At 50.4% G+C, this 27,838-nt stretch overlaps 1 protein-coding gene across 2 annotated transcripts in view; it reads right to left on the bottom strand.

The window, feature by feature from the left end:
• Positions 1 to 3,038: 3,038 nt before the first annotated feature.
• Positions 3,039 to 27,838, bottom strand: part of ubxn11 (UBX domain protein 11) — a 68,717-nt gene continuing 43,917 nt past the window's right edge. For both annotated transcript variants that reach the window (XM_070898996.1, XM_070898995.1), the window contains 7 exons: positions 23,932 to 24,149; positions 22,494 to 22,571; positions 19,913 to 20,060; positions 15,111 to 15,214; positions 10,055 to 10,125; positions 6,098 to 6,244; positions 3,039 to 3,423 (listed from right to left, as the gene is read on the bottom strand). In XM_070898996.1, the coding sequence (XP_070755097.1) occupies positions 3,246 to 3,423; positions 6,098 to 6,244; positions 10,055 to 10,125; positions 15,111 to 15,214; positions 19,913 to 20,060; positions 22,494 to 22,571; positions 23,932 to 24,149 (944 nt within the window). In that variant the 3' untranslated portion in view covers positions 3,039 to 3,245. The remainder of the gene's footprint in view (positions 3,424 to 6,097; positions 6,245 to 10,054; positions 10,126 to 15,110; positions 15,215 to 19,912; positions 20,061 to 22,493; positions 22,572 to 23,931; positions 24,150 to 27,838) is intronic.

Here is a 27,838-nt window from a genome sequence, read left to right as displayed (position 1 = left end):
CCGCTATTCAATTAGATCATGGTTGGTGTATATATCTCGACTCCATTTATCCACCATTGCTCCATATCCCTAGATTTCCGCCCCCCTGCCCTTTACCCAACACAAGTCTATCAATCTCAAACTTGAAATTTCCAATTGACCCCCAGCAACGAGTCTTTTGGGATGGCAATTTCAGATTTCCAATTATCTTTGTGTGGAAGAAGTGCTTCCTGACATCACCCCGGAACAGCCTAGCTCTAATTTTAGGATTATAGCCCCTTGTTCTGGGTTACCCCCCCAAAGGAAATTGTTTATCTATATATACCCTATCAAATCCTTTTAACATTTTAACCACCTTGATTAGATCACTCCTCAACCTTCTAAACTCAAGTGACTACCACAAGCTTACCACAGTTTATGCAACTTGTCCTCATAATTTAATCTGTTTACACCTGGTATAATCCAAAATGATTTCTGGGCCAGTGATACATTTCAAAATATACAGGGAAACAGAGATGACCTAAGTGTGACCCAGATTCTTGACACTTGCCCTTCCTGTTTCCTGACCATATTATGGGATGTATTCTAGTTTCCATTTCCCATCCAAGCAACACTTTGGCCCCCCTGGCCCACTTGGACCTGCAAGAATTTCGTTATCAGAGGTCATTGCCCTCTGATACAAACTGTCAAGAATGTGGGTTGGTTCCGCAGCCACTCAGAAGGGCTTTTAACAAACTTCGGAGGAAAAGGCCATTCTCAGTTATGGGGGTAAGTTGCTCGTTTGAAATGATTGTGATGAATAAACATACTGGTTGCTTAGAGAGTCAAGAAATAAATTTTCCAGCATTTTTCCAGTATAGTGCACGAGTTTTTTTCCATCTGAAGCGTTGCTTCTCCCAATCAGTAGTGTGGTTTGGTGGGTGAGGGGCACCTTTAACTGGATGGCCCTGATGATCTTTTCTCACCCTTTTAAAATTCTCGTGCTTGTTTTCAAATCCCTCCATGGCCTCGCCCCTCCCTATCTCTGTAACCTCCACCAGCCCCACGGCCCTTCGAGATCTCTACGTTCCTCCAATTCTGGCCTCTTGTGCATCACTGATTTCCTTTGCTCAACCATTGGCGACTGTGCCTTCAGTTGCCTAGGCCTTAAGCTCTGGAAGTTCCTCCCTAAATCTCTCCACCTCTCCTTTAAGACTTTAAATCCTACCTCTTTGACCAAGCTTTTGGTCACCTGTCCTCCAATATCGCAGTGTGGAGGCTCCGACCTGCGTGAGAACACCAGTAGCAGGTCGGGGCCATAAAAGGAGCAGCGAGCAGTGGCCTGGGAGCAGCGTGGAGGCATACCACTTCAGGGAGCAGTACGAGCGGCGACAGCAACAAAGAGTGGCGTCATCAAGGTCCAGGTCGGTGATTAGAGCGTGGGCAGATACAGCAGGAGCGGCGAGGTCGGACGAAGGAGCGGCGAGTGACTGTGGAGGGACATGATCGGGGCCCAAGAGAGGCGTGAGTTAGGGGCCCAGGGGCAGCACGGGTCAGCCCACACTGCGATATGTTTGCACACTAAGTCCGTGCAGCAGAGCAGATCTCCAGTCGTCTTGGGTAACCCTTGCCACTGGACCAAGGCCTAGCTCTGTCAAGCCTGTGTGGTGGCTGGTGTGCAATGGCCATCACATGTTAAAAAAATCCACGCACAGGCATCTTCCACCCTTCAACATGTAGTTCAGGACCTGGAATATTAGGTCCTTCATTGGAACACCAGTGAACTTATCCTTTTTTGGCGTGGGAGCCTTTGCTCTTCGAAAAAGCCCGTGCAGACTGGACGGGCCGAATGCTTTCCTTCTATGCTGTACTATTCTATGATTCTGTGATCCTACGTGATGAATGTCCAGTGGGAGTCATCATCATCATAGGCAGTCCCTTGAAACGAGGATGACTTGCTTCCACGCCAAAAAAGGATGAGTTCACAGGTGTTTCAATGAAGGACCTAATATTCCAGGTCCTGAAGTACATCGTGAAGGGTGGAAGATGCCTGTGTGTGGATTTTTTTTAATGTGTGGTGGCCATTGCACACCAGCCACCACACGGGCTTGACAGAGCGAGGTCCTGGTCCAGTGGCAAGGATTAACCAAGACGACTGGAGACCTGCTCTGCTGCACAAGCCTAGTGCGCACACATATCGCAGTGTGGGCTGGCCCGTGCTGCCCCTGGGCCCTCGCCTCTTCTGGCAGGTCGAGGCCACAAAAGGAACGGCGAGCGACAGCTGACTTGCGAGAGATCAGTGAGAGTCGGTAGCAGAGGGCAGCTCCCAAGCTCAGCTTTCTGCACCTTTCAGTGAAAATCAGGACCTGCTCCCTTTAATAAGATCTCTCATTGGTCTGAAATCTGTTTGTATAAAATGTGCAGTTGTTTGTAGAACTTACTAGATGAATGAGTTTCCCCAGATGTTGCTGAATATTTCTGTGGCAACCTTCACTTTCTTCAACTAACTTTTATTTTAAATGTTTTGATAGGTCAGGAAAATGTCCATTTGCGTGTATTTTAGTCACAGTTTAGGACGCCCGAAATTGAATTAACTAAGTTTATGCAGTCTGATGCCTATAACATCTGAAAGAAAAGCTGCAGGTAGGATGTGAGTGACAGGTCAGTCAGTCAGTGGCGGGAGTGAAAATCAAACCATTCAACCAGCCCACAGAGGCAGACATTTTGCTTTCCTTTTCCCAGCAGGTTTTGCAGGTTGAGGATGTCAATAGAAACATAGAAACATAGAAAATAGGTGCAGGAGTAGGCCATTCGGCCCTTCTAGCCTGCACCGCCATTCAATGAGTTCATGGCTGAATAAACTCTCGCACGGTTTACAATCTGTGTGTGTATGTGGTGGGAGGGGGAGGGCTAGGGTTAGGGGATTCTCACCTCTGACCTTGCTTGATAACATCTTCACTAATGAACTTGCAGGTAAATTGCTCATTAATTGGCTATTTTGGGCATTTAACATCAAGCTCCGTGACTGGTAAACTGGGTCAATCGGAACAGTTTGGGAGAATAAGGTGAAAACAAAGGAGTAATGAATCCAAGATTTACAGATAACTTTTGTTAATATACTCTGGCGTTTCTCCTGGATATTGTCAGACACATACACACACTCAGTTGCTGCGATCTCTTCCCAATATTGATGGGTGAATGCGGGCTTGTTTTACCAACGTGGTTTGAGGGGAATTGAATGGCGACAAATACCAGTGGCTGGACTGGAGGTCCTCGTTCCAAGGAGTTTATTCTTCATACTGTCTGACTGCTCCCTGCTGTTGGTCGAGGAGCTGGGGCCTTTGGGTGCGCAGGATGAGCATAGCGTTCGGAATGAGCCCACACTCCTCCAGTGTCTTGGACTGGTTACTGTAGACTTGCTGCGGGAACGTGCTGATAATGTCATAATCAACCTGCTGCTCTCCCCTGAAAAACATCGACCGCCAGGCATAATCTTAAAGTCCCAGCACATAACACAGGAATTCTGGGCAATCAGGCCCAACAAGCACATCCCTCTTTCAGAGACCAGCTCCACCCATTAAATGATACCTCTATGGGTTTTAAAAGTCTGTACATTTTGGGGGAAAGGCGAGGCTGAGGGGCCTCACCCACCGTGGGCCCCGCTTCAGCCCATTGCGGGCCCCGCCTCCCCCCAGCATGGACCCCACCTCTCCCACCATGGGCCCCGCCTCTCCCACCATGGGCCCCGCCTCTCCCGCCGTGGGTCCTGCCTCTCCCCACCATGGACCCCGCCTCTCCCCACCATGGACCCTGCCTCCCCCCACCATGGGCCCCGCCTCTCCCCACCATGGACCCCACCTCTCCCACCATGGACCCCGCCTCTCCCACCATGGGCCTCGCCTCTCCCCACCATGGACCCCGCCTCTCCCCACCATGGACCCCGCCTCTCCCCACCATGGGCCTCGCCTCTCCCCACCATGGACCCCGCCTCTCCCCATCATGGAGCCCGCCTCTCCCCACCATGGACCCCGCCTCTCCCCACCATGGACCCCGCCTCTCCCCACCATGGACCCCGCCTCTCCCCACCATGGACCCCGCCTCTCCCCATCATGGAGCCTGCCTCTCCCACCATGGGCCCCGCCTCTCCCCACCATGGACCCCGCCTCTCCCCACCATGGACCCCGCCTCTCCCCACCATGGGCCCCGCCTCTCCCCACCATGGACCCCGCCTCTCCCCACCATGGACCCCGCCTCTCCCCACCATGGGCCTCGCCTCTCCCCACCATGGGCCCCGCCTCTCCCCACCATGGACCCCGCCTCTCCCCACCATGGACCCCGCCTCTCCCACCATGGGCCTCGCCTCTCCCCACCATGGACCCCGCCTCCCCCCACCATGGAGCCTGCCTCCCCCCACCATGGAGCCTGCCTCCCCCCACCATGGAGCCTGCCTCTCCCCACCATGGACCCCGCCTCTCCCCACCATGGACCCCGCCTCTCCCCACCATGGACCCCGCCTCCCCCCACCATGGAGCCTGCCTCTCCCCACCATGGGCCCCGCCTCTCCCCACCATGGGCCCCGCCTCCCCCCACCATGGAGCCTGCCTCCCCCCACCATGGGCCCCGCCTTCCCCCACCATGGACCCCGCCTCCCCCCACCATGGACCCCGCCTCTCCCCACCATGGAGCCCGCCTCTCCCTACCATGGACCCCGCCTCGCCCCACCATGGACCCCGCCTCTCCCACCGTGGGCCCTGCCTCTCCCCACCATGGACCCCGCCTTTCCCACCGTGGGCCCTGCCTCTCCCGCCGTGGGCCACGCCTTTCTCACCGTGGGCCCCGCCTCTCCCCCACCATGGGCCGCGCCTCTCCCTACCATGGCTCTGCCTCCTCCCACCGTAGGCCCTGCCTCTCCCCAGCATGGACCCTGCCTCTCCCTACCGTGGGCCCCTACCTCTCACACCGTGGGCCCCACCCATCCGTAGGCCCCGCCTCTCCCCACCATGGGCCCCGCCTCTCCCGCCGTGGGCCCCGCCTCTCCCTACCGTGGGCCCCACCTCTCCCGCCGTGGGCCCCACCTCTCCCGCCGTGGGCCCCACCTCTCCCGCCGTGGGCCCCACCTCTCCCGCCGTGGGCCCCACCTCTCCCGCCGTGGGCCCCACCTCTCCCGCCGTGGGCCCCACCTCTCCCGCCGTGGGCCCCACCTCTCCCGCCGTGGGCCCCACCTCTCCCGCCGTGGGCCCCACCTCTCCCGCCGTGGGCCCCACCTCTCTCGCCGTGGGCCCCACCTCTCCCGCCATGGGCTCCACCTATCCCCACCATGGGCCCTACCTCTCCCCATCTTGGACCCCACCTCTCCCACCCCGGCTCCGCCCCTCCCCACCAGTGTGACAGCAGTGCTGGCACCAGGAACCCGCAAATCTTCCAGAACACAGGGCAAAGCAAAACCTGATTTCAGCACCAATGAACCATGCTCAGGCCTCAGAGATTCACACTCACTGTTAGCACTCACTCGTTGTGAGCAGGATTCCAGCACTATTCACACTGACGGTGAGCACACACTCAGGGTTCCCATTTCGGGAGCGCAAGGTTAGTGTAGTTTGCCAATACACAGATGATTTCTTGTCTTGGACTGCCCACACTGCCATTGATTTACAGTTATGGTGGACAGTGTAATCGCTTATAACTGTCATTAAAACAGAGGCACAGGAGGAGGTCATTCAATCCCATTGAGCCTGTTCCGGCATTCAATCAGATCATGGCTGATCTGTATCTCAGCACTATTGCTCTCAGTTTTGAAAACTTCAGTTGGCCCCTCGGATCCACAGCTTTTTTGGGGGGGAAGAGAGTTCCAGATTTCCACTATTCTTTGTGTGAAGAAGTGCTTCCTGACTGGCCTAGTTTTAATTTTAAGGTTTTACCTATTGATCCTGGACTCCCCCACCCCAGAGTAAAGTTTTTCTCTATCTACTCTATTAAGTAGATCACCCCTTAAATTTCTAAACTCGTGGAAATACAAGCTTAGTGGGGACTGTGAGCCACGAGCCCGCTTCCTGCCACTCCCGGGGTGATGTTTGTGTTCCAACGCTCGGAGCCTCCCACTAGAGGCTCGAGGCCCACGCACTGCCAGCCCATTCATTACCTGCACTGGTTGAGGTGAGAGCGAAGATCTCCGATTGTCTCGGAGAAAAGCATTTTAACGATGTATGTCTTCTCTCCATTTTCTGACTTGATCCTGAGAGTGGAGATGTTTCTCGGCACCGGGCGATTTTCCTCACTGGCCATCAGCCTGCGATATCGAAAAACAGAGAACTCTGTGATGCCAACGGGAGCAGGAAATCAACTCAGGACACTGGCCCAGGACACTGGACAAGGGCAATGGACACTGGCCCAGGACACTGGACAAGGACAACGAGCACTGGCCAGGACACTGGACAAGGACAATGGACACTGGCCCAGGATACTCGCTCAGGACACTGGACAAGGTCAATGGATACAGGCCCACGACACTGGACAAGAACAATGTACACTGGCCCAGGACACTGGACAAGGACAATGAACACTGTCCCAGGACACTGGGCACTGGCCCAGGACACTGGACATGGATGCTGGACATGGACACTGGCCCAGGACACTGGCCCAAGATACTGGCTCAGGACACTGGACATGGATGCTGGACATGGGCGCTGGACACTGGCCCAGGACACTGGACAAGGACAATGGACACTGGCCCAAGACACTGCACAAGGACACTGAACACTGGCTCAGGACACTGGACACTGGCCCAAGATACTGGCTCAGGACACTGGACATGGATGCTGGATATGGGCACTGTACACTGGCCCAGGACACTGGACAAGGACACCGGACACTGGCTCAAGACACTAGACAAGGACAATGGACACTGGACAAGGACAATGGACACTGGCCCAGGACAATGAGCAAGGACACTGGACAGTGGCTCAGAACACTGGACAAGGACACTGGATATTGGCCCAGGACATTGGACAAGGACACTGGACACTGGCCTAAGACATTGGCTCAAGGAAGAGGCATATAAATTGTCCAGAAAAAGCAGCAAACCTGAAACTGGGAGAAATTTAGAATTCAGCAGAGGAGGACAAAGGGTTTAATTAGGAGGGGGAAAATAGAGTATGAGAGTAAGCTTGCAGGGAACATAAAAACTGACTCAAAAGCTTCTATAGATATGTGAAGAGAAAAAGATTAGTGAAGACTAATGTAGGTCCCTTGCAGTCAGAATCAGGGGAATTCATAATGGGGAACAAGGAAATGGCAGACCAATTGAACACATACTTTGGTTCTGTCTTCACTAAGGAAGACACGAATAACCTCCCGAAAATACTAGGGGACCAAGGGTCTAGCGAGAAGGGGGAACTGAGGTAAATCCTTATTAGTCAGGAAATGGTGTTAGGGAAATTGAAGGGACTGAAGACCGATAAATTCCCAGGGCCTGATAATCTGCATCCCAGAGTACTTAAGGAAGTGGTCCTAGAAATAGTGGATGCATTGGTAGTCATTTTCCAACATTCTATCGACTCTGGTTCAGTTTCTATGGATTGGAGGGCAGCTAATGTAACCCCACTTTTTAAAAAAGGAGGGAGCGAGAAAACAGGGAATTATAGACCGGTTAGCCTGACATCGGTGGTGGGGAAAATGTTGAAATCAATTATTAAAGATGTAATAACAGTGCATTTGGAAAGCAGTGACAGGATCGGTCCAAGTCAGCATGGATTTATGAAAGGGAAATCATGCTTGACAAATCTTCTGGAATTTTTTGAGGATGTAACGAGTAGAGTGGATAAGGGAGAACCAGTGGATGTGGTTTATTTGGTCTTTCAAAAGGCTTTTGACATGGTCCCACACAAGAGATTAGTGTGTAAAATTAAGGGACATGGTATTGGGAGTAATGTATTGACGTGGATAGAGAGCTGGTTGGCAGACAGAAAGCAAATAGTGGGAATAAACGGATCCTTTTCAGAATGGCAGGCAGTGACTAGTGGGGTACCGCAGGGTTCAGTGCTGGGACCCCAGCTATTTACAATATACATTAATGATTTAGACGAAGGAATTAAATGTAACATCTCCACGTTTGCAGATGACACTAAGCTGGGTGGCAGTGTGAGCCGCGAGGAGGATGCTAGGAGGCTGCAGGGGGACTTGGACAGGTTAGGTGAATGGGTAAATGCATGGCAGATGCAGTATAATGTGGAAAAGTGTGAGGTTATCCACTTTGGTTGCAAAAACAGGAAGGCAGAATATTATTTGAATGGTAACATTAGGTAAAGGGGAGGTGCAACGAGACCTGGGTGTCATGGTACATCAGTCATTGAAGGTAGGCATGCAGGTACAGCAGGCAGTAAAGAAGGCAAATGGCATGCTGGCCTTCATAGCGAGGGGATTTGAGTATAGGAGCAGGGAGGTCTTACTGCAGTTGTACAGGGGCCTTGATGAGACCACACTTTGAGTACTGTGTGCAGTTTTGGTCTCCTAATCTGAGGAAGGACATTCTTGCTATAGAGGGAGTGCAGCGCAAGTTCACCAGACTGATTCCCGGGCTAGCAGGACTGACATATGAAGAAAGACTGGATCGACTAGGCTTATATTCACTGGAATTTAGAAGAATGAGAGGGTATCTCATAGAAATATATAAAATTCTGACGGGATTGGACAGGTTAGATGCAGGAAGAATGTTCCCGATATTGGGCAAGTCCAGAACCAGGAGTCACAGTCTAAGGATAAGGGGTAAGCCATTTAGGACCGAGATGAGGAGAAACCTCTTCACTCAGAGAATTGTGAACCTGTGGAATTCTCTACCACAGAAAGCTATTGAGGCCAGTTCATTAGATATATTCAAAAGGGAGTTAGATGTGGCCCTTACGGCTAAAGGGATCAAGGGGTATGGAGAGAAAGTAGGAATGGGGTACTGAAGTTGCATGATCAGCCATGATCATATTGAATGGTGGTGCAGGCTCGAAGGGCCGAATGACCTACTCCTGCACCTACTTTCTATGTTTCTATGACATTGGACATGGATGCTGGACAAGAACAATGGACACTGGCTCAGGACACTGGATATGGATAATGGACAATGGACACGGGCCCAGGATACTGAAGAACAATGGACACTGGCCAGGACACTGGACAAGGGCAATGGACACTGGACACGGGCCCAGGATACTGAACAAGAACAATGGACACTGGCTCAGGACACTGGATATGGATGCTGGACAATGGACACTGGCCTAGGGCACTGGACAAGAACAATGGACACTGGCTCAGGACACCGGACAAGAACAATGAACACTGGCTCAAGACATTGGGCATGGATGCTGGACATGGACACTGGCTCAGGACACTGGACATGGATAATGGACACTAGCCCAGGACACTGGAATTGAACAATGAACACTGGCTCAAGACATTGGGCATGGATGCTGGACATGGACACTGGCTCAGGACACTGGACATGGATAATGGACACTGGCCCAGGACACTGGAATTGAACAATGAACACTGGCTCAAGACATTGGACATGGATGCTGGACATGGACACTGGCTCAGGACACTGGACAAGGGCAATGGACACTGCCTCAGGCACTGGACACTGGGTCAGCACACTGGACACTGGCTTAGGACACAGGCTGAAGACATTGGACATCGGTCCAGGCCATTGGCCGAGGCTATGGGGAAATTTGATAGTGTTCAAAATGATGAGGGGTTTTGATAAAGTAGAGAGAAACTTTCCACTGGCAGGCGGGTCATCAACCAGAGGACACACATTTAAAGGTAATTGCCAAAATAATCAGAGGGGAGAGGAGGATACATTTTACAGGGCTATAGGGAACGAGAAGGGGAGCGGGACTAGTTGGATAACACAGGCACGATGGGCTGAATGGCCTCCTCCTGTGCTGCAAGATTGATTCTAAGATGGAACGAGAAAGGTCAGTCAGTCACTCCTTCCGCAGTTCTTGATTCACCCAACACAGAATCTCGGATTCCTGTTCTTTCTTCCCCACCCCGGGTAAATCAAGCTGTCCTCCCCCATCCGCCCACATCCTGTTATCACCGACTCCTGTACCTCTCTCTCAGTGCTATTAGAGATGGAGTTTTGATTAGGATCATATTTTCATCCGCTGGATTGGAATGGACCTACAGGAAGAACAAATGAAAACAGTTAGCCTAGAACGACGCTGCCCATTACCCCACGCCAGGGTCTCATCCTTGTCTGGAGATACATTTCATAAACTTCAATAAGCTAGGATAGTATCCCGATAGTGGGTTACTGGGAATATCCTACGGACCAGGGACTGCTTTAGCTACGGATCATTTCACCTTCATGGCACTATGGGCGGAGCCTGCCCGCAAGACGAGGTCATTCACAGAATCCTACAAACCGTTGTGGCATCACCACTTCAAGTTTATTAGAAAATAATTTCCTTCGCTTTTCCAGAGAGAGTCTGTTTACTATTGACAAAATATAGCACCCTGGTTCTCTGTGTCTATTCTGCACCCTTTTCCCACCCTGCCCAACGCCCAGTGTGGTTGGCACGAAGTTCGGAGGTGGCTCCAGATCCCTCTCCAATGACACCTCCTTGGGAATCCTTCTGCCTCCGTCCTGGGTTTTGCTATTTGGGAAACTTATACTGCTTCTAATTACATATACATTCAGCGCCTGATAATCAACACCAGGCGGCAGCAAACACACACTGGTTATCCTGCCTATAAATCAGTAACAGTTTGAGAGAGAGCCCGGAGACACTGGACTAACTCAGACCACCGCCAAACTGCATCAGCTCCTGAGAGTGAGTTACAGGCTGAAATCTATTCGAGGGATTCATTGGGTTTATATACTCAGGATGGACGTGAGTTACAGGCTGGTATCAAATCGAAGGGCTTGTTTAAAAAAAAAAATAGAATCACAGTATAAAGAGGTGAAATATCCTGACCAATATATACTGTGTCATGTAAATACTTGGAAGAACAAATAAATCTGCATTTATATAGCATCTTTCACATCCTCGGAATGTCTCAAAGTGGTTCACACCAATGAATTACTTTTGAAGTGAAGTCATTCTTTTTTTCATAGTCAAATGCAGCAACCAATTATATCCATCTGAGATGACCTCAGTTTAACGTCTCATCTGAAAGAGGATGCTTCTGACAGTGCAGCACTCCCTCAGTACCACACTGGGAGTATCAGCCTGGATTTTATGCTCAAGTCTCTGGAGTGGGACTTGAACCCACGACCTTCTGACTCGGAGACGAGAATGATACCAACAGACTGAGCCAAGTCTGACTCTTAAGAGATCAAAAATTATTCGAAGCAGAACCGAGAAACCTGCAAAGATTTGGGAACTGTTCTCCAACACCTGGGACTGCAAGTTGCCATGGATATGGGGCACTATTCACTGAGCTGCGAGCAACATTTTAGCCTGTCGGGCAACCACTGATTTTAAAATACATCAGTGCTGATAGGGAAATGACAGTGAATCTCTGTGCTCACTGTGTGCATTATGACTTTCTGCATGAGGTTCACAACTTTGCATATAAATGTCCCAGCGCGAGATTTCTCATTTATATCCATTGATCAGGAGTGTCATGCTGACCCGTGGCCTGGAATCCAGAACCTTCTCTATGCACTATCACAGGGCTGGGACATTTCTCTCCAGATCTCAGAACCGTGAAAGATAAAATCTGATTGCATTTTGCTTGTGGTTACCGTGAATACAATGATCTCATCCCGTGGTACATTAGTTTCAATAAACTAATATGGTAACATTTTCTCCACTGCTGGTGTTTGCTGTGGGGTGAGGGGGTGGGGAGTGGTTGCATCTTTCTGGTGAGACGTTAAATAGGCCCCTCCTGCCTCCTCTGATGGATGTTAAAGATCCCAGGGCACTATTCGAAGAAGAGCAGGGGAGTTCTCCCTGGTGTCCTAGGCCGTATTTCTCCCTCAACCAATGTCACCAAAAAAAATTAGCCTGCCATTTATCTCAGTGCTGTTTGTGGGATCTTGCTGTGTGCTGATCGGCTGCTGAGTTTCCTACTTTACAACAGTGACTACACTCCAAGAAGTATTTAATTGGCTGTAAAGCGCTTTAAGACAACCAGTGGTAGTGAAAGGCGCTATATAAATCCAAGTCTTTATATTTCAAAACGTAATTTCCTAGCTGTGAAGCGCATTAGGATGCCTCGAGGTTGCAACAGCGCCGTGTAATGTAACCCACATGGCCATTCTTCGTGTCTGAGCCAAGACAGCGGGTGTCGGCAGGTCATTCACACACGGCAGCACCGTCGATTCTGTTTGCGTCCTGCTCAGCCTCGCACCCTCCAGCAAGGGAATCACAGGACGCAGATCGGGAGAAGGGATCCGAGCTGATTTTTCCTTGCCCAAGCTTGAAAGTGTAAGATTATCCCCCTCATTGCTTCCCTGGTTGGCATCAGCTATCTCAGCACAGGCCGTCATCATCATAGGCAATCCCTCAAAATCGAAGTCGACTTGCTTCCACTCTAAAAGTGAGTTCTTAGGTGACTGAACAGTCCAATATTGGACCCGCAGTCTCTGCCACAGGTGGGACAGACAGTCGTTGAAGGAAAGGGTGGGTGGGACTGGCTTTCTGCATGCTCTCGGGGACAAGACTCGATGTGCTCAGCACCCTCCCAGATGCACCTCCTCTACCTAGGGCGGTCTTTGGCCAGGGATTCCCAGGTGTTGGTGGGGAGGTTGCATTTTATCAAGGAGGCTTTGAGGGTGTCCTTGAAATGTTTCCTCTGCCCACCTTGGGCTCGCTTGCCGTTTGGGAGTTCTGAGTAGAGTGCTTGCTTTGGGAGTCTTGTGTCGGACATGCGAAAATGTGGCTCGCCCCAACGAAGCTGGCCGAGTGTGGTCAGTGCTGCAATGCCTGATGTTGGCCTGATCGAGGACGCTAACATTGGTGCGTCTGTCCTCCCAGGGGATTTGCAGGATCTTGTGGAGACATCGTTGGTGGTATTTCTCCAGCGATTTGAGGTGTCTAGTTTATATGGTCCACATCTCTGAGCCATACAGGAGGGCGGGTATCACTACAGCCCTGTAGACCATGAGCTTGGTGGCAGATTTGAGGGCCTGATCTTCGAACACTCTTTTCCTCAAGCGGCCGAAGGCTGCGCTGGCACACTGGAGGCAGTGTTGAACCTCGTCATCAATGTCTGCCCTTGCTGATAATAGGCTCCCCAGGTATGGAAAGTGGTCCATGTTGTCCAGGGCCACGCCGTGGATCTTGATGACTGGGGGGCAGTGCTGTGTGGCAGGGTCAGGTTGGTGGAGGACCTTTGTCTTACGGATGTTTAGTGTAAGACCCATGCTTTCGTACACCTCAGTGAAGATGTTGACTATGACTTGGAGTTCAGCCTCTGAATGGGTGCGGACGTAAGCATCGTCCGCGTACTGTAGTTCGTCGACAGAGGATGGGACGGTCTTGGATCTGTGCTGGAGACGTCGAAGGTTGCACAAGTTCCCACTGGTTCTATAGTTTAGTTCCACTCCAGCGGGGAGCTTGTTGAGTGTGAGGTGGAGCATTGCAGCGAGGAAGATCGAGAAGAGGGTTGGTGTGATGACGCAGTCCTGCTTGGCCCCGGTCCGGACGTGGATTGGGTCTGTGGTGGATCCGTTGGTCAGGATCACGGCTTGCATGTCATCGTGGAGCAGGCAGAGGATGGTGACAAACTTTTGGGGGCAGCCGAAATGGAGAAGGACGCTCCATAGTCCCTCACGGTTGACCATGTCAAAGGCCTTTGTAAGGTCAAAGAAGGCCATGTACAAGGGTTGGTGCTGTTCCCTTCATTTTTCTTCCAGCTGTTGCGTCGTAAAAATCATGTCCGTTGTACACCATAGTGGACGAAATCCACACTGTGACTCCGGGAGGAGCTCCTCAACCACAGGGAGAAGACGGTTGAGGAGGATTCTAGCGACGACTTTCCCAGTGGCTGATAGCAGGGAGATTCCTCTGTAGTTACCGCAGTCGGACTTGTCCCCTTTTTTAAAGATGGTCACGATTACTGCATCTCTGAGATCTCCCGGCATGCTCTCCTCCTTCTAGATGAGAGAGATGAGGTCATGCACTCGTGACAATAGTGCCTCTCCACCATACTTTAGTGCCATCCACTCCCATTGCTTTGTTGTTCTTGAGCTGGCGGATGGTCTTTTCTACCTTGTGCAGGGTTGGGGTTTTGCTGAGATGATGGTGGGTAGCATGCTGCGGGATGGAGTCGAGGACACTCGTGTCAAAGGCAGAGTCTCGATTCAGGAGATCTTCGAAGTGCTCCTTCCAGCGGGTCCTGACTGTCTCGGTGTCCTTGATGATTGTCTCCCCGTTCTTGGCCAGCAGTGGGGTGGGGCCTTGGGTGCTTGGGCCATAAGTGGACTTGACTGCAGTGAAGAAACCTCGCACATCATGGCTGCCAGCCAGCTGCTGAATCTCCTGCACTTTCTCCATCCACTATCTATTCTTTAGGTCGCGGGTTTTTGTTGGACCTCGGCCTTAAGCCGTCTGTAATGCTGCTTTGCTGCTCCCGTATTGGGTTGTTGTTTTAGGTTCAGAAATGCCCTGCGCTTGTGATTTATTAGCTCTTGGATATCTTGGTCATTCTCATCAAACCAGTCCTGGTGTTTCCTGGTTGAGTGACCGAGCGTCTCTTCACAGGCACTGGTTATGGAGGCCTGGAGGGCAGACCAGGCGCTGTGGGCATTCTGAGTCTCGGGGTCATCAAGGGTCACCAAGTTAGCAGTGAGGCGCTGGCTGTATAGGGCTCTCAGAGTTGCGTCTTTGAGTGCCCTGGCATTGACTTTTTTGCAGCTCTGCTTCTGCTGCTGTCGCTGCTTTGGGGCTATGTTGATGTTGATGATGGATCGGATTAGGTGGGGATCAGGACACAGATCGGGAGAAGGGATCCTAGCTGATTTTTCCTTGCCCTAGCTTGAGAGTGTACGATTCTCCCCCTCATTGCTTCCCCGGTCTGGGAGCACAGGCCACTGATCTACCAGCCAGCTCTGCAATCGAGGAGGCACGTGGGGGTGTGCTTTACCATTCTGTTGGCTTGTCTGACCCCATTCGGATATACATTTGCATGTCGATTTTACCCACCCCTACGGTTACCTGCAGGATGTCTTTGATCTCACCCCGGATATCGACCACCTTCCCAGCCCGGATGACAGACTTAGGAAGTCTGTTCAGAAACTGTTCCACTGACAGCTTCTGGCCTTCAAAACAAGAGACAGGCAGTTTTTAGTTGCTTTACCCTCTAAAGTTTATTTTTGGTGCACGTTCCCTTTAAATTTGCTGCACGGATTCTTTTCCAGCGGAACAACTGCCGAGCGACTTGTGCGGGATCTTCCGATCGCTGCGGGTCCGCGCGCTGTGCAGCTTAGGGGGAACTTTGCTAGCCGGGTCCCCCCCCCTTACTCCGCAGCCTTCCATTAAATTCATTAATTTATTCGCCCGCCCAACGTTCCCTTCGAAAGTAACCAGCTGAAAATCGCAAACCTGTGGATTATATGCAGCTCTGGCTCCATGTGAGGGTGGCTGCAGTTTGTGCATGGTCTGAAACCGGGCAAGTCCTTAGATACCGCGGTCTCCTAAACACAGCTTCCCTCATCCTGCATATACACAGCCCCCACCCTCATCCTGCATATATACAGCCCCCACCCTCATCCTGCATATATACAGCCCCCATCCTCATCCTGCATACACACAGCACCCACCCTTATTCTGCATATATACAGCCCCCAGTCTCATCCTGCATATACCCAGCCCTCACCCTCATCCTGCATATACACAGCACCCACCCTTATCCTGCATATACACAGCCCTCACCCTCATCCTGCATATACACAGCACACAATTTCATCCTGCCTCTACATAGCCCCCACCCTCATCCTACAAAAACACATCCACCGCCTTCATTCTCCCTCCCTCCCCTCCACCTCCTGCCCCCACCAGAAACTCTCGACAACCCACGTGTAACAATGCCAGGTGTGGACCTGCATTGTGTTGTGCTTTGTTTAAACAAACACCTGCTGTGCCCACATCAGAATGAGTCTGCTAAACGGTGAACCAAGGTGTCAGCACAAATTCCCGTAACTCAACTCCACAAGCAGAAGCGTACCCATCTGAAACCAAATATTGAGGAATGTATCTGCCCCTTCATGTGGTCTCACTTTCCTCTCAGTGTCATTATGTTTCCACGCATTGGGCCAGTTGTCGATTGGGGGAAATGACAGAGATAGAGGCTCTTTCAAACCTGTGGCTGCCCCAGAGACTTGCGATCCCCCCATTCCAGCCTCCACCTACCAAGGCTTGAGACACCCCCCACTCCCCTCAGTCCAATCCCCCCACCGACAGACTCATGATCCCCCCACAGTCCAGACCCCCAGCCCGGCTGTGGCTCCTGCCAGTGCGCCGCTCCTGCTGATGAGGCTGGAGAATCACAGGGAGAGAGAAGAGAATCAATTCAAAATTAAACACCATTAAACAACTAAATTAGAGAGAAATATGGCGACAGTGAAGATGGGGGCTGTGAATATGCAGAATGAAGGTGGGGGCCGTGTATATGCAGGATTGGGATGGGGCCATGTGTATGCAGGTTGAGGATGTGGACTGTGTATATGCATCATCAGGCTGTGGGCCATGTATATGCAGGATCAGGCCGCGGGCTGTGTATATGCAGGATCAGGGTGCGGGATGTGTATATGCAGGCTGAGGCGGCGGGCTGTGTATATGTAGGATCAGGCTGTGGGCTGTGTATATGCAGGCTGAGGCTGTGGGCTTGGTATATGCAGGCTGAGGCTGCGGGCTGTGCATATGCAGGCTGAGGCTGCGGGCTGTGTATACGCAGAATCAGGGTGTGGGCCATGTATATGCAGGCTGAGGATGTGGACCGTGTATATGCAGGCTGAGGATATGGGCTGTGTATATGCAGGATCAGGATGCAGGTCATGTATATGCAGGATTAGGGTGTGGGCTGTGTATGTACAGGCTGAAGATATGGGCCGTGTATATGCAGGATCAGACTGCAGGCTGTGTATTTGCAGGATCAGGCTGCGGGCTGTGTATATGCAGACTGAGGGTGGGGATGTGTATGGCTGAGGTTAGAAGACACAGTTTACTCACTGACTCTTCATGTACACTACGGGCTGTAAAATGGAGGAGAGTTTTTCACGACAATGAATTTGATCGATCGTTTAATGAAGTGGGTTTCACAAAGGGTGAAGGTAGGTGGTGAACAAATCAACACTGAGCAGGACTGAGCACCTAGATTCTATGATGCGATTTAGTAGGCAGTGAATGAAAGAGATGAGGGACGGTGAGCCATGGTGAAGGGGTTTAGGGGGAGAATCCAGACTGGAGGGGGTGATGTTTAATGCTGATCCATCAATGGTGGAGAGGAGTGGTAGGCGGGATAGAGTTCACAGAGGTTGCACGAGGTGGGTGAGTCACCCTTCGATCAATCACCGGGCAATCCCACACGCACAGAGACAGCCACTTTGTGTCAAAATAACTTACTGAACAATTGAACAAGTGCCGACTGCTGACCCTGTTGGCTGCTGTGTAAAACTATCACTTACAAGTCCCGGTCGCCCATCACCCACTGCGCTCGCTGACCGACATTGGTTCCCAGTCTATCAACGGCTCCATTGAAAAATTCTCATCCTTGTTTTCAAATCCCTCTCTATCTCTGTAACGACCTCCAGCCCTACATTCCTCCGAGATCTCTGTGCTCCTCTAATTCTAGCTTCTTGGACATTCCCTATTTCCTTTGCTCCGCCATTGGTGGCCGTGCCTTCAGCTGCCGAAACCCCAAGCTCTGGAACTCCCATCCGCCTCTCTCTGCTCCTTTAAGCAGCTCTTTAAAACCTGCCTCTTTGATCTGTCCTAATATCTCCTTATGCAGCTCGGTGTTTGATTACGCTCCTGTGAAGTGACGAGCAGGTGTGACAGGGTGTGATGGGCGCTATATAACTACAAGTTGTGGTTATTAGGGATGATTTTGGGAGGCTCTGGGGCAGCAGGTGAGGAACACAGATTCACTGCTGGGAGGGGCGGGTACCTTGAATTTGAGCTGCACCGTATATGAAGCTCATTTAAGTCGAATATTTACTTAAGTTAGTCCACCTCCGGCTTTTCTGCCTCTTTACAATTTACAGTCTTCAGGCTCCAGCCCCAGAATGCCGCTCCCTCATGAACTGGGTGGTGTGAGGAGTTTCTCAAAGCTTGGTCTTGGTTCTGTTGCTGCTGATTTTCAGATGTTGTCGGCTGGCTGCCAAACTCTACCTGGCTCAATGAATATCTTGCAAACTTGGATTTCCTTCCATATTTCTGCCTTTACAGTAGAGTTGAAGGACGGGATCCCTGGGGTAGGAATTGGACCATATCGAGCCCATTTTATAGGCATAAAACAGGTGCAACCAGGGCCAATTTCAGGGGACCGATGTCCTGCGCCCCAAAGGACCTCTTTCAAGCTGGTGAAGTCTAGTTTTTGTAATTCAAAATGCACCTTTTCATCGACCACATCGAAAAATCAGAGCGGTGCGTGATGGGAGGTGTGACGTGGTGTGATGGGCGGATGTGACAGGGTGTGACAAGCTGTGACGGGCAGGCGTGACGTGCAGGTGTGATGGGCGTGTGTGACAGGGTGTGATAGGCAGCTGTGCCAGGGTGTGATGGGCGTGTGTGCCAGGGTGTGATGGGCAGCTGTGCCAGGGTGTGATGGGCGTGTGTGACAGGGTGTGATAGGCAGCTGTGCCAGGGTGTGGTGGGCGTGTGTGACAGGGTGTGATGGGCAGCTGTGCCAGGGTGTGATGGGCGTGTGTGACAGGGTGTGATGGGCAGCTGTGCCAGGGTGTGATGGGCGTGTGTGACAGGGTGTGATAGGCAGCTGTGCCAGGGTGTGATGGGCGTGTGTGACAGGGTGTGATGGGCGTGTGTGACAGGGTGTGATGGGCAGCTGTGCCAGGGTGTGATGGGCGTGTGTGACAGGGTGTGATAGGCAGCTGTGCCAGGGTGTGATGGGCGTGTGTGACAGGGTGTGATGGGCAGCTGTGCCAGGGTGTGATGGGCGGGTGTGATGGGCGTGTGTGCCAGGGTGTGATGGGCGGGTGTGACAGGGTGTGTGTGACAGGGTGTGATGGGCGTGTGTGACAGGGTGTGATAGGCAGCTGTGCCAGGGTGTGATGGGCGTGTGTGACAGGGTGTGATAGGCAGCTGTGCCAGGGTGTGATGGGCGTGTGTGCCAGGGTGTGATGGGCGTGTGTGCCAGGGTGTGATGGGCAGCTGTGCCAGGGTGTGATGGGCGTGTGTGACAGGGTGTGATGGGCGTGTGTGACAGGGTGTGATAGGCAGCTGTGCCAGGGTGTGATGGGCGGGTGTGACAAGCTGTGATGGGCGTGTGTGACAGGGTGGGATGGGTGGGTGTGACAGGGTGTGATGGGCGTGTGTGACAGGGTGTGATAGGCAGCTGTGCCAGGGTGTGATGGGCGGGTGTGACAAGCTGTGACGGGCGGGTTTGACAGGGTGGGATGGGTGGGTGTGACAGGGTGTAACCGGTCTGACAGGCAGGTGTGACGGGGGATGTGAAGGCGGGGGGGGGTGTGATGGGGGCTAATGGGTGTGATGGGCGGTCAATCCACTACTGTCCTTTTTGTTCCTCACCGAAGATGAATTTCACCCCCAATTTGGTGCTTTTCTGGAGGTGTCTGAGCAACAATACGAGAAGGTGAGTGACTCAGGCTAACCAAGAGAAAGGGTTGGGATTGCTGGGCATTTTACTGCTCCTAAAAATTCTTCTGAAAATCCTGACAGCAGAAGAGATACCAGCCAGTTTGCCAAAGTCTGGTGCCTTCCTGCAAACAGCAGCAGTGAATATGCGGGCAGAGTTCATTCAGGCGCAATCCTCCACTCACCTGGAACTTCGCTCGTCTCCTTTACAACCTCGGAATTCTGCTGTGCTGAGACCATGGAGATACGACTTCCGTCGATCGTCTGTCCCACGCCGGGAAACTCCGCACGTGTCCGCCTGTCCCGGAAGATCACATCCCTCCTATCAGTCACCTAGTCAGGCCGCAAACCACAAATACCATCGCAGGTTAGATCTGGCCCCGTTGTACTTGCAGTGCCACCAATGGACTTTTGGGAATGGCTGCATATTATTAAGAAATTACACCCCCCCTCCCCATACCCCCACAAAATACAGGAACACCCATCTCCATACTGCCTTGCGTTTCTCCCCATCTCTGAAAGTAATTGACTGAAAGCTAATCCAGTCTAACATTACAATCAGTTATTTATTTGACTTGTGTGGAAACCCATCCCAGATTTGAGTCTACTACTAAACTACTAAGAGGTCCAATAAATAATCCATGTGCCTCAGTCTGCAAAGCGCTATAGGAATATATCTCACTTACCCAAGAACAGAGAACTGGTGAGCTTTCTGTTGATAAGGACACCTATGACCCACCCTACTCATTGGATTGCAGGGTTACCTGGAGCTGAGTAGAAATATTCCCAGTCTCCAGTGCCATATCTGCCCCTCCAATTCCCAGTAATAAGCCAGGACCCATAGTATCAAATTACCAAGTCTGCCTCAGAGAGTTGACTGAGTTCCAATCTCTCAATGTCAACAACCTCATCTTGGAGCTAACTTGACCCCATAGAGGGTTACTATAAGCCCACTGACTCCCACAGCTACCTGGATTACAATTCCTCCCACCCCGCATCCAGTAAGGACTCCTTTCCATTCTCCCAGTTTCTATGTCTTCATCACTTCTGTTCTGACGACACCACCTTCCACACTAGTGCCTCTGATATGTCTTTTTTCTTCAACCGAGGATTCCCCTCCACCGTGGTTAACAGGGCCCTCAATCGTGTATGTTCTATTTCCCGCATTTCTGCTCTCACCCCTTCCCCTCCCTCCCAGAACCACGACAGGGTTTCCCTTGTCCTCACCTTTCACCCCACCAGCCTCCATGTTCAACGGATCTTCCTCCGCCATTTCCGCCACCTCCAGTGTGATCCCTCCCAGCATTCCGAAGGGACCGTTTCCTCCATGACACCCTGGTCCACTCCTCAATCACCCCCAGCACCCCCTCCTCTTCCCATGGCAAGCAAGCGCAGGAGATGCAATATCTGCCCTTTTACCTCCTCCCTTCCCAATATCCAGGGCTCCAAACACTCCTTCCAGGTGAAACAGCGATTTACTTGTACTTCTTTCAATTTAGTATACTGTATTCGCTGCTCACAATGTGGTCTCCTCTACATTGGGGAGCACCTCCGTTCAGTCTGTAAGCGTGACCCCGAGCTTCCGGTCACCTGTCACATTAATTCCCCGCTCCATTCCCACTCTGACCTTTCCATCCTTGGCCTCCTACACTGGTCCAAGGAAGCTCAACCCAAGCTCGAGGAACAGCACCTCATCTTTCGTTTAGGCATTTTACAGCCTTCTGGACTCAACATTGAGTTCAACGATTTCAGACCATAACCTCTGCCCTATTTATTTTCCCTTTCCTCCCTTTTTTTCTCTTTCCCACGGCAGCTGGTGAAGATTCCGTCATTCACACCCCATCTAGACTCATCTTTTGTTTCCTAACTTGTGCCATTACCATCTCATTTTTGCCCAGCATCCCTTGTGTCTCTCAAATCAGACCTTCACTTTTGTTCTTTCCTCCCCTCCCCCTTTCAGTGCCCCTGTACTTCCTTAAGAATCAGTTACATCTCAAACTTTTCCAGTTCTGACGAAGGGTCACAGACCTGAAACGTTAACTCTGTTTCTCTCCACAGATGCTGCCTGACCTGCTGAGATGTCCAGCATTTTCTGTTTTTATTTCAGATTCCAGCATCTGCAGTATTTTGCTTTTGACCCCCATTGAGTCTCCTCTTGTTTTCCCCACCCAACTCATCATATCATCATAGGCAGTCCCTCGGAATTGAGGAAGATTTTCTTCCACTCTGAGAATGAGTCCTTAGGTGGCTGTACAGTCCAATACGAGAACCACAGTCCGTGTCACAGGTGGGTAAGGGAGTGTGGGACAGGTTTGCCGCACGCTCTTTCCGCTGCCTGCGTTTGGCTTCTGCATGCTCTCGCCGATGAAACTCGAGGTGCTCAGCACCCTCCTGGATGCACTTCCTCCACTTAGGGCAGTCTTTGGCCAGGGACTCCCAGGTGTCAGTGGGAATGTTGCATTTTATCAGGGAGGCTTTGAGGGTGTCCTTATAACGTTTCCTCTGCCCACCTTTGGCTCGTTTGCCGTGAAGGAGTTCCGAGTAGGGCGCTTGCTTTGGGAGTCTCGTGTCTGGCATGCAGACAATGTGGCCCGCCCAGCGGAGCTGATCAAGTGTGGTCACGCGTCCTCGACCAGGCCAACATCCCCAGCATTTAAACTACCCAACTACCCGAGGAGGAGGCAATTCTACCCAACCTCCCGGTGCTACTCCACCAAGTACAGTTGTATTTTTCCAGAACTAATATCTTGTTGTTCAGTCTTTTACCTTAATTGGAATTCCGTTTGGATACCTGCTCTGCAGCTCTGAAGGGAAATATCCATCCATGATATCCTGCATGCATTGCTAAAATCAAAGAATTGGAGAAAGAAAACGAGAAGCAGTTTGTGTCCAGTCACTACTGAGAGTTGTGATCAGAAATAAAACTGGGCAATGCCCTCAATCTAAGAACAACCATCACAGCCTTTATGGCTGCTGTAATAAGTAGTCAATAGTGATACACTTTGTATATAGAATGATACAGCACAGAAAGAGGCCATACTTCCCATATTGCCTGTGCCAGCTTTTTGAAAGAGCAACCCTGCTCTTTCCCCAAAGCAAAGCAAATTTTTCCTTTTCAAATATATATCTAATTCCCTTTTGAAAGTTACTATTGAATCTGCGTCCACCACAGGCCGTACATTCCAGACCACAGCAACTCACTGTGTAAAAAAAACTCTACTCAGCTTCCCACTGGCTTTTTTGCCAATGACATTAAAAACAAAAAAGAAAAATTAGCATTTCAATAATGCCTTTCACGACCTCAGGACGTTCTAAAGCATTTTGCAGCCAATAAAGTATTTTTGAAGTGTAGCCACTGTTGTAATGTAGGAACATGCAACCAATTTGTGCACAGCAAGATCCCATAAACAGCAACACGATAACTGACCAGATAATTGATGTTAATTGAGGAATAAATATTAGTCAGGACACCGGGGAGAACTCCCCTGCTCTTCTTCAAAATAGGGTCCTGGGATCTTTTATATCCACCTGAGAGGCCATACAGGTTTAACGTCTCATCCGAAAGACGGCACCTCTGACAGTGCAGCACTCCCTCAGGACTGCACTGGACTGTCAGCCTAGATTAAATCTGTGTCCTCTGGTTACCAACCCTCCTGCCAGTGGAAACTTTCTATCTACCTACACCTTCAAAACCCCTCATAATTTTGAACATCTCTATCAAATCTCCTCTTAATCTTCTCTGCTCTAAGGAGAACAACCCAGCTTCTCCAGTCCATCCATGTAACTGAAGTCTTCAATCCTTGGTACTATTCTGGTAAATCTCCTTTGTACTCTCTTCAAAGCTTTGACATCCTTCCTAAAATGTGGTGCCCAGAATGCGACACAATACTCCAGATATATGTGTTTTATAAATGTTTAGCATAATTTCCTTGCTTTTGCACTCTCTGCGTCTATTTATAAAGCCAAGGATCCTGAATGCCTTTTTAACAGCCTTCTCAACTTGTCCTGCCACCTTAACATGTAAATATTATGGACCAGTTACAATATATAGTCTGCATTCATAGTATGTGGCATTGCCGATCTCGTGGCGTAATATCGTTCAGGGTATGTTCTCTTAGATTGTAGATGCTATTAGACTATTCACGGGGGGCGCAGTTTACGGTACACCGTTCACGGTGCGCGCAGTTTATGGCACGTGCTTTACCTGTGTTGAAGGTTCATTGAATGATCTGAATGGACCATTAAACATCACAATCCCGTTCTTGAATAGTGTGAGTGCTATAGGGTCCGGTCTCTTTAGCCGAGCTCCTCCCGTGGTATGCTCCACCCTTGCCTCCCCTTCACCAGCCAGAATATTCAAATCTTTGATATTTTCGATAACTAAATTAAACTCCATTTGAAAAGATGTCATGGCAGCATCACCTGTGAACATAAAGAGGGGAGAGGGAGTGTGACCACCGACGTACCTTCTAAATAGGGAATTTCAAAAATGTATGACTAATACATTGCATTTAGGCTAAACTAGATAAGCATGAGCAAGAAATTAATAGGAGGACATGCTGTTAGGGTAAAATGAAGTAGGGCTGGAGGAGGCTTGTGTGGAGCATAAACACTGGCATAGACCAGTTGGGCCGAATGGCCTGTTTCTGTGCTGTAAAATTCTATGTAATATATTTACATTTTTATTGTGACAGCAGGATTACACAGCATTTAGCAGACCAAAAGTAGGAGAAGATCAAAAGGGGAAGAGAGGTTCGAGAGGAGGCCTGGTCAAACAACAACAAAAGCTTGTATTTATATAGCACCTTCACCATCGTGAAACGTCCCAAGGTGCTTCACAAGTGTATTATGCAATAAAAATTTGACACCGAGCCACAAAGTAGAAATTAGCGCACTTGATCAAAGAGGTATGTTTTAAGGAGCGTCTTGAAGGAGGAAAGAGAGATACGGAGGTGGAGAGGTTTAGGCAGGGTGTTCCAGAGCTTGGGGACTAGGCAACAGAAGGCAGGGCCATCAATGGTTGAGCGATTATAATCAGGGATGCTCAGGAGGGCAGAATTTGAGGAGCGCGGACATCTCGGGGGGGGGGTTGTGGGGCTGGAGGAGATTACAGATAGGGAGGGGCGAGGCCATGGAGTGATTTGAAAATAAGGATGATAATTTTGAAATCGGGACATCGCTTAACCGGAAGCCAATGTTGGTCAGCGAGCACAGGGGTGATGGGTGAGTGGAACTTGGTGCGAGTTAGGACATGGACAGCCAAGTTTTGGATCACCTCTAGTTTACGTAGGGTAGAATGTGGGAGGCCAGCCAGGAGTGCGTTGGAATAATCAAGTCTAGAGGTAACAAAGGCATGGATGAGGGCTTCAGCAGCAGATGAGCTGAGGCAAGGGTGGAGACGGAAGAGTTTGGAACAGAAGGGTTTGGAACCAGGGGAGGGGATAATGAAGGTGAGGGAACGGAACAGAAAGTTCCTGAGGACAGGGTCTGGTGGCTGATAGAATGACCGCCCACGGGGGAATGGAAACAAACTGCCCAGAGTGAGAGGAGCAAAGAGTGAAGGTAGGGATGTATGGCTGGAGGAGATCACAGAGGTAGGGTGGGCTGGGCTCATGGAGGGATTTGAAGGTGAAGATGATGAACTTATAAATGATCCATTGAGGTACGGATGCCAGTAGAGATTGGCATGGATAAGGGTGTGGGACATTTTGCAGGAGAGGGCGTAGGCCATAATATTCTGGATAAGCTGTAGGTTGCAGAGGATGGAGGCCTGAGGATGGAAAGGAGAACATTGCAAGTCCAGGTTCATGGTGTTTCTCTCTCGCCAGCTGAGAAGGAGGAGAGGGAAGGGAGGAGAGGGGAGGAAAGGAGTGGAAGGAGACGATAGGAAGGATTGGAGGAGAGGAAGGAGAAGTGGAGGTGAGGAAGGAGTGGAGACTATTGTGTAAAGAGCTTAATCTAAAGATTCTTGAACGTGTGGGCTCCAGAATGAGATCAATAGATGTTAACAGAAGTCTGTCCTCCAATCCAAGTCAAACACACCGGCCATTTTGCTTTCCCTTTTATTGTTGTGTTGGAAATGTCTCAGACAGAGCAAGGTATGACTGGGGAGTTACCAGATCTGTACTGAGGAAGAATGTGAAGACTATAACGGAGCCGATAAATAACATTTCTTTCTGGAATTCCCTGCTGTTGTTGCCGCAGATTCTATAAATTCCTTTAACAGGGAATTCGATCATTTCTTCTAAATGTGCAGTATTAAAGGGTATGGGGAGTGAGGAGGAGAGTGGGATGAGACTGAGTGGCTCATGTGGATGAAAGCATTGGTACAGACTTGATGGACCGAATAGCCTATTTTTGTCCTGGAACATTTTATAACTCTTTACAACCAAACCAATTTCTATCTGCACATTGTATTAGCCTTCACTCATGGACCATTATACATACAATCCAGGTGAGGAGATTCATGGAGGAAGTGTAGTTAGGCATTCACACGTTGTACCAGTATACTTATCAAAGTTAAATTGGTGCAGCTATATTTCAAAGCAAGCAGAGCTAATTGAGACATAGGTGCGGTAGATTATGTTTCTCTCAAAGGCGCTGATCAAGAAAAACCACATGCTGCATCTTAACATGATTGGAACAGATTCAAAGGTGTTGTGAGTGTTAGAAAATAAACATGAATACTTTTGGGTTTTTGTTAAAAGGGACTTTCTGGGCCTAGGTCAGAAAGAAAGACATCACATCATATCTTCCAGAAATATCTCAAAGCACTTCACACAAAATGAACTTCTTTCAAGCGTAGTTACTATTTAAAACAATCATAAAGCTGGCAGATAACTGACCAAAGTTACAACAATTACATCATCGAGTTACATCGAGTATGCAGCACAGAAACCAGGTCATTCGGATCAACAGGTCTATGACGCCGCTTATGTTCCACACGAGCCTCCTCACACCCCTATTTATCTAACCCAATGAGCATAACCTGCTACTTCTTTCTCCCTCATGTGCTTATCTCACTTCCCTTTAAATGCATCTATGCTATTCACCTCAATCACTCCATGTGGCAGCGAGTTCCACATTCTCACCACTCTCTGGGTAAAGAAGTTTCTCCTGAATTCCCTATTGGATTTGTTAATGACTATCTTGTATATATGGCCCCTAGTTTTGGATTCCCTCACAAGTGGAAACATTTTCTCGACAGCTACCCTTTCATAATCTTAATCAGGTCACCCCCTCAGTCGTCTCTTTTCTAGAGAAAAGGACCCCGGCCTGTTCAATTGTTCCTGATAGTTACAACCGTTCAGTTCTGGATTATATAATAAACAAACACATTTTGTGTCTATCAGACGTTCATCATTTTAAAGTTGTGCGATTGCCAGAAACTCTTTGATTTTAATCAGACTCTGACTAAAGTGAAAAGAGAATCTGTGGGCCGCTATCACCACGGTTACCCCAGGGTTGTATTCACTGGTGCCTCCATCCCTACCTTGCAATGCTGAGCCTGCTCGGGTTTGCGGGGGTGAGGAGTCAGGGGGTACCTGCACTTCGCGTGCATCTCTGGCATTCTTCTGCTCCATGCTGCTGGAAACTCTGGAAACTTTGGGTGGTGGGGCGGTGCGGTAGGGTTGGTGTTTTGCCAAGGGTGCCCCCTTCCAACCCGACCCTTGACCCCCATGTAAGGTGAGGGACACATCCAGATTTCTTTTCTCCCACGGATTTTTTGGAGGTGCCCAGGCTGAATCCCTGGCCTGGAAACCCCTTGGTGGGGCCCATCTGGAGGTAGGCACGGTCCTGTCTCTCATGGATTACCAGCCTGCAGGCGCCCTTTGCGACCACTGCCTGAGGTTATGGGCTTTGGTCGAGGTGAGCAGAGGATCTGCCCCCTTATAGGAGTGAGCGAAAGTTCCCTGAATGGCAGGGAACCAGTGTCAACAGTGGCTCAGTGGGTAGCACTCTTGCCTCCGTGTCAGAAAGTCGTGGGTTCAAGCCCCACTCCAGAGACTTGAGCACATAATCCAGGCTGACAATCTCAGTGCCACTTCTAAGGGAGTGCAACACTGTCGGAGCTGCCGTCTTTCGGATGAGACATTAAGCCGAGGCCTCGT

The sequence above is a fragment of the Pristiophorus japonicus genome, chromosome 14 (genome assembly GCF_044704955.1).
Source record: "Pristiophorus japonicus isolate sPriJap1 chromosome 14, sPriJap1.hap1, whole genome shotgun sequence".
Classification (NCBI taxonomy): Eukaryota; Metazoa; Chordata; class Chondrichthyes; family Pristiophoridae; genus Pristiophorus; species Pristiophorus japonicus.
Note: the sequence above shows the minus strand (reverse complement) of the source record. Positions and strands in the feature narration are given on the sequence as shown.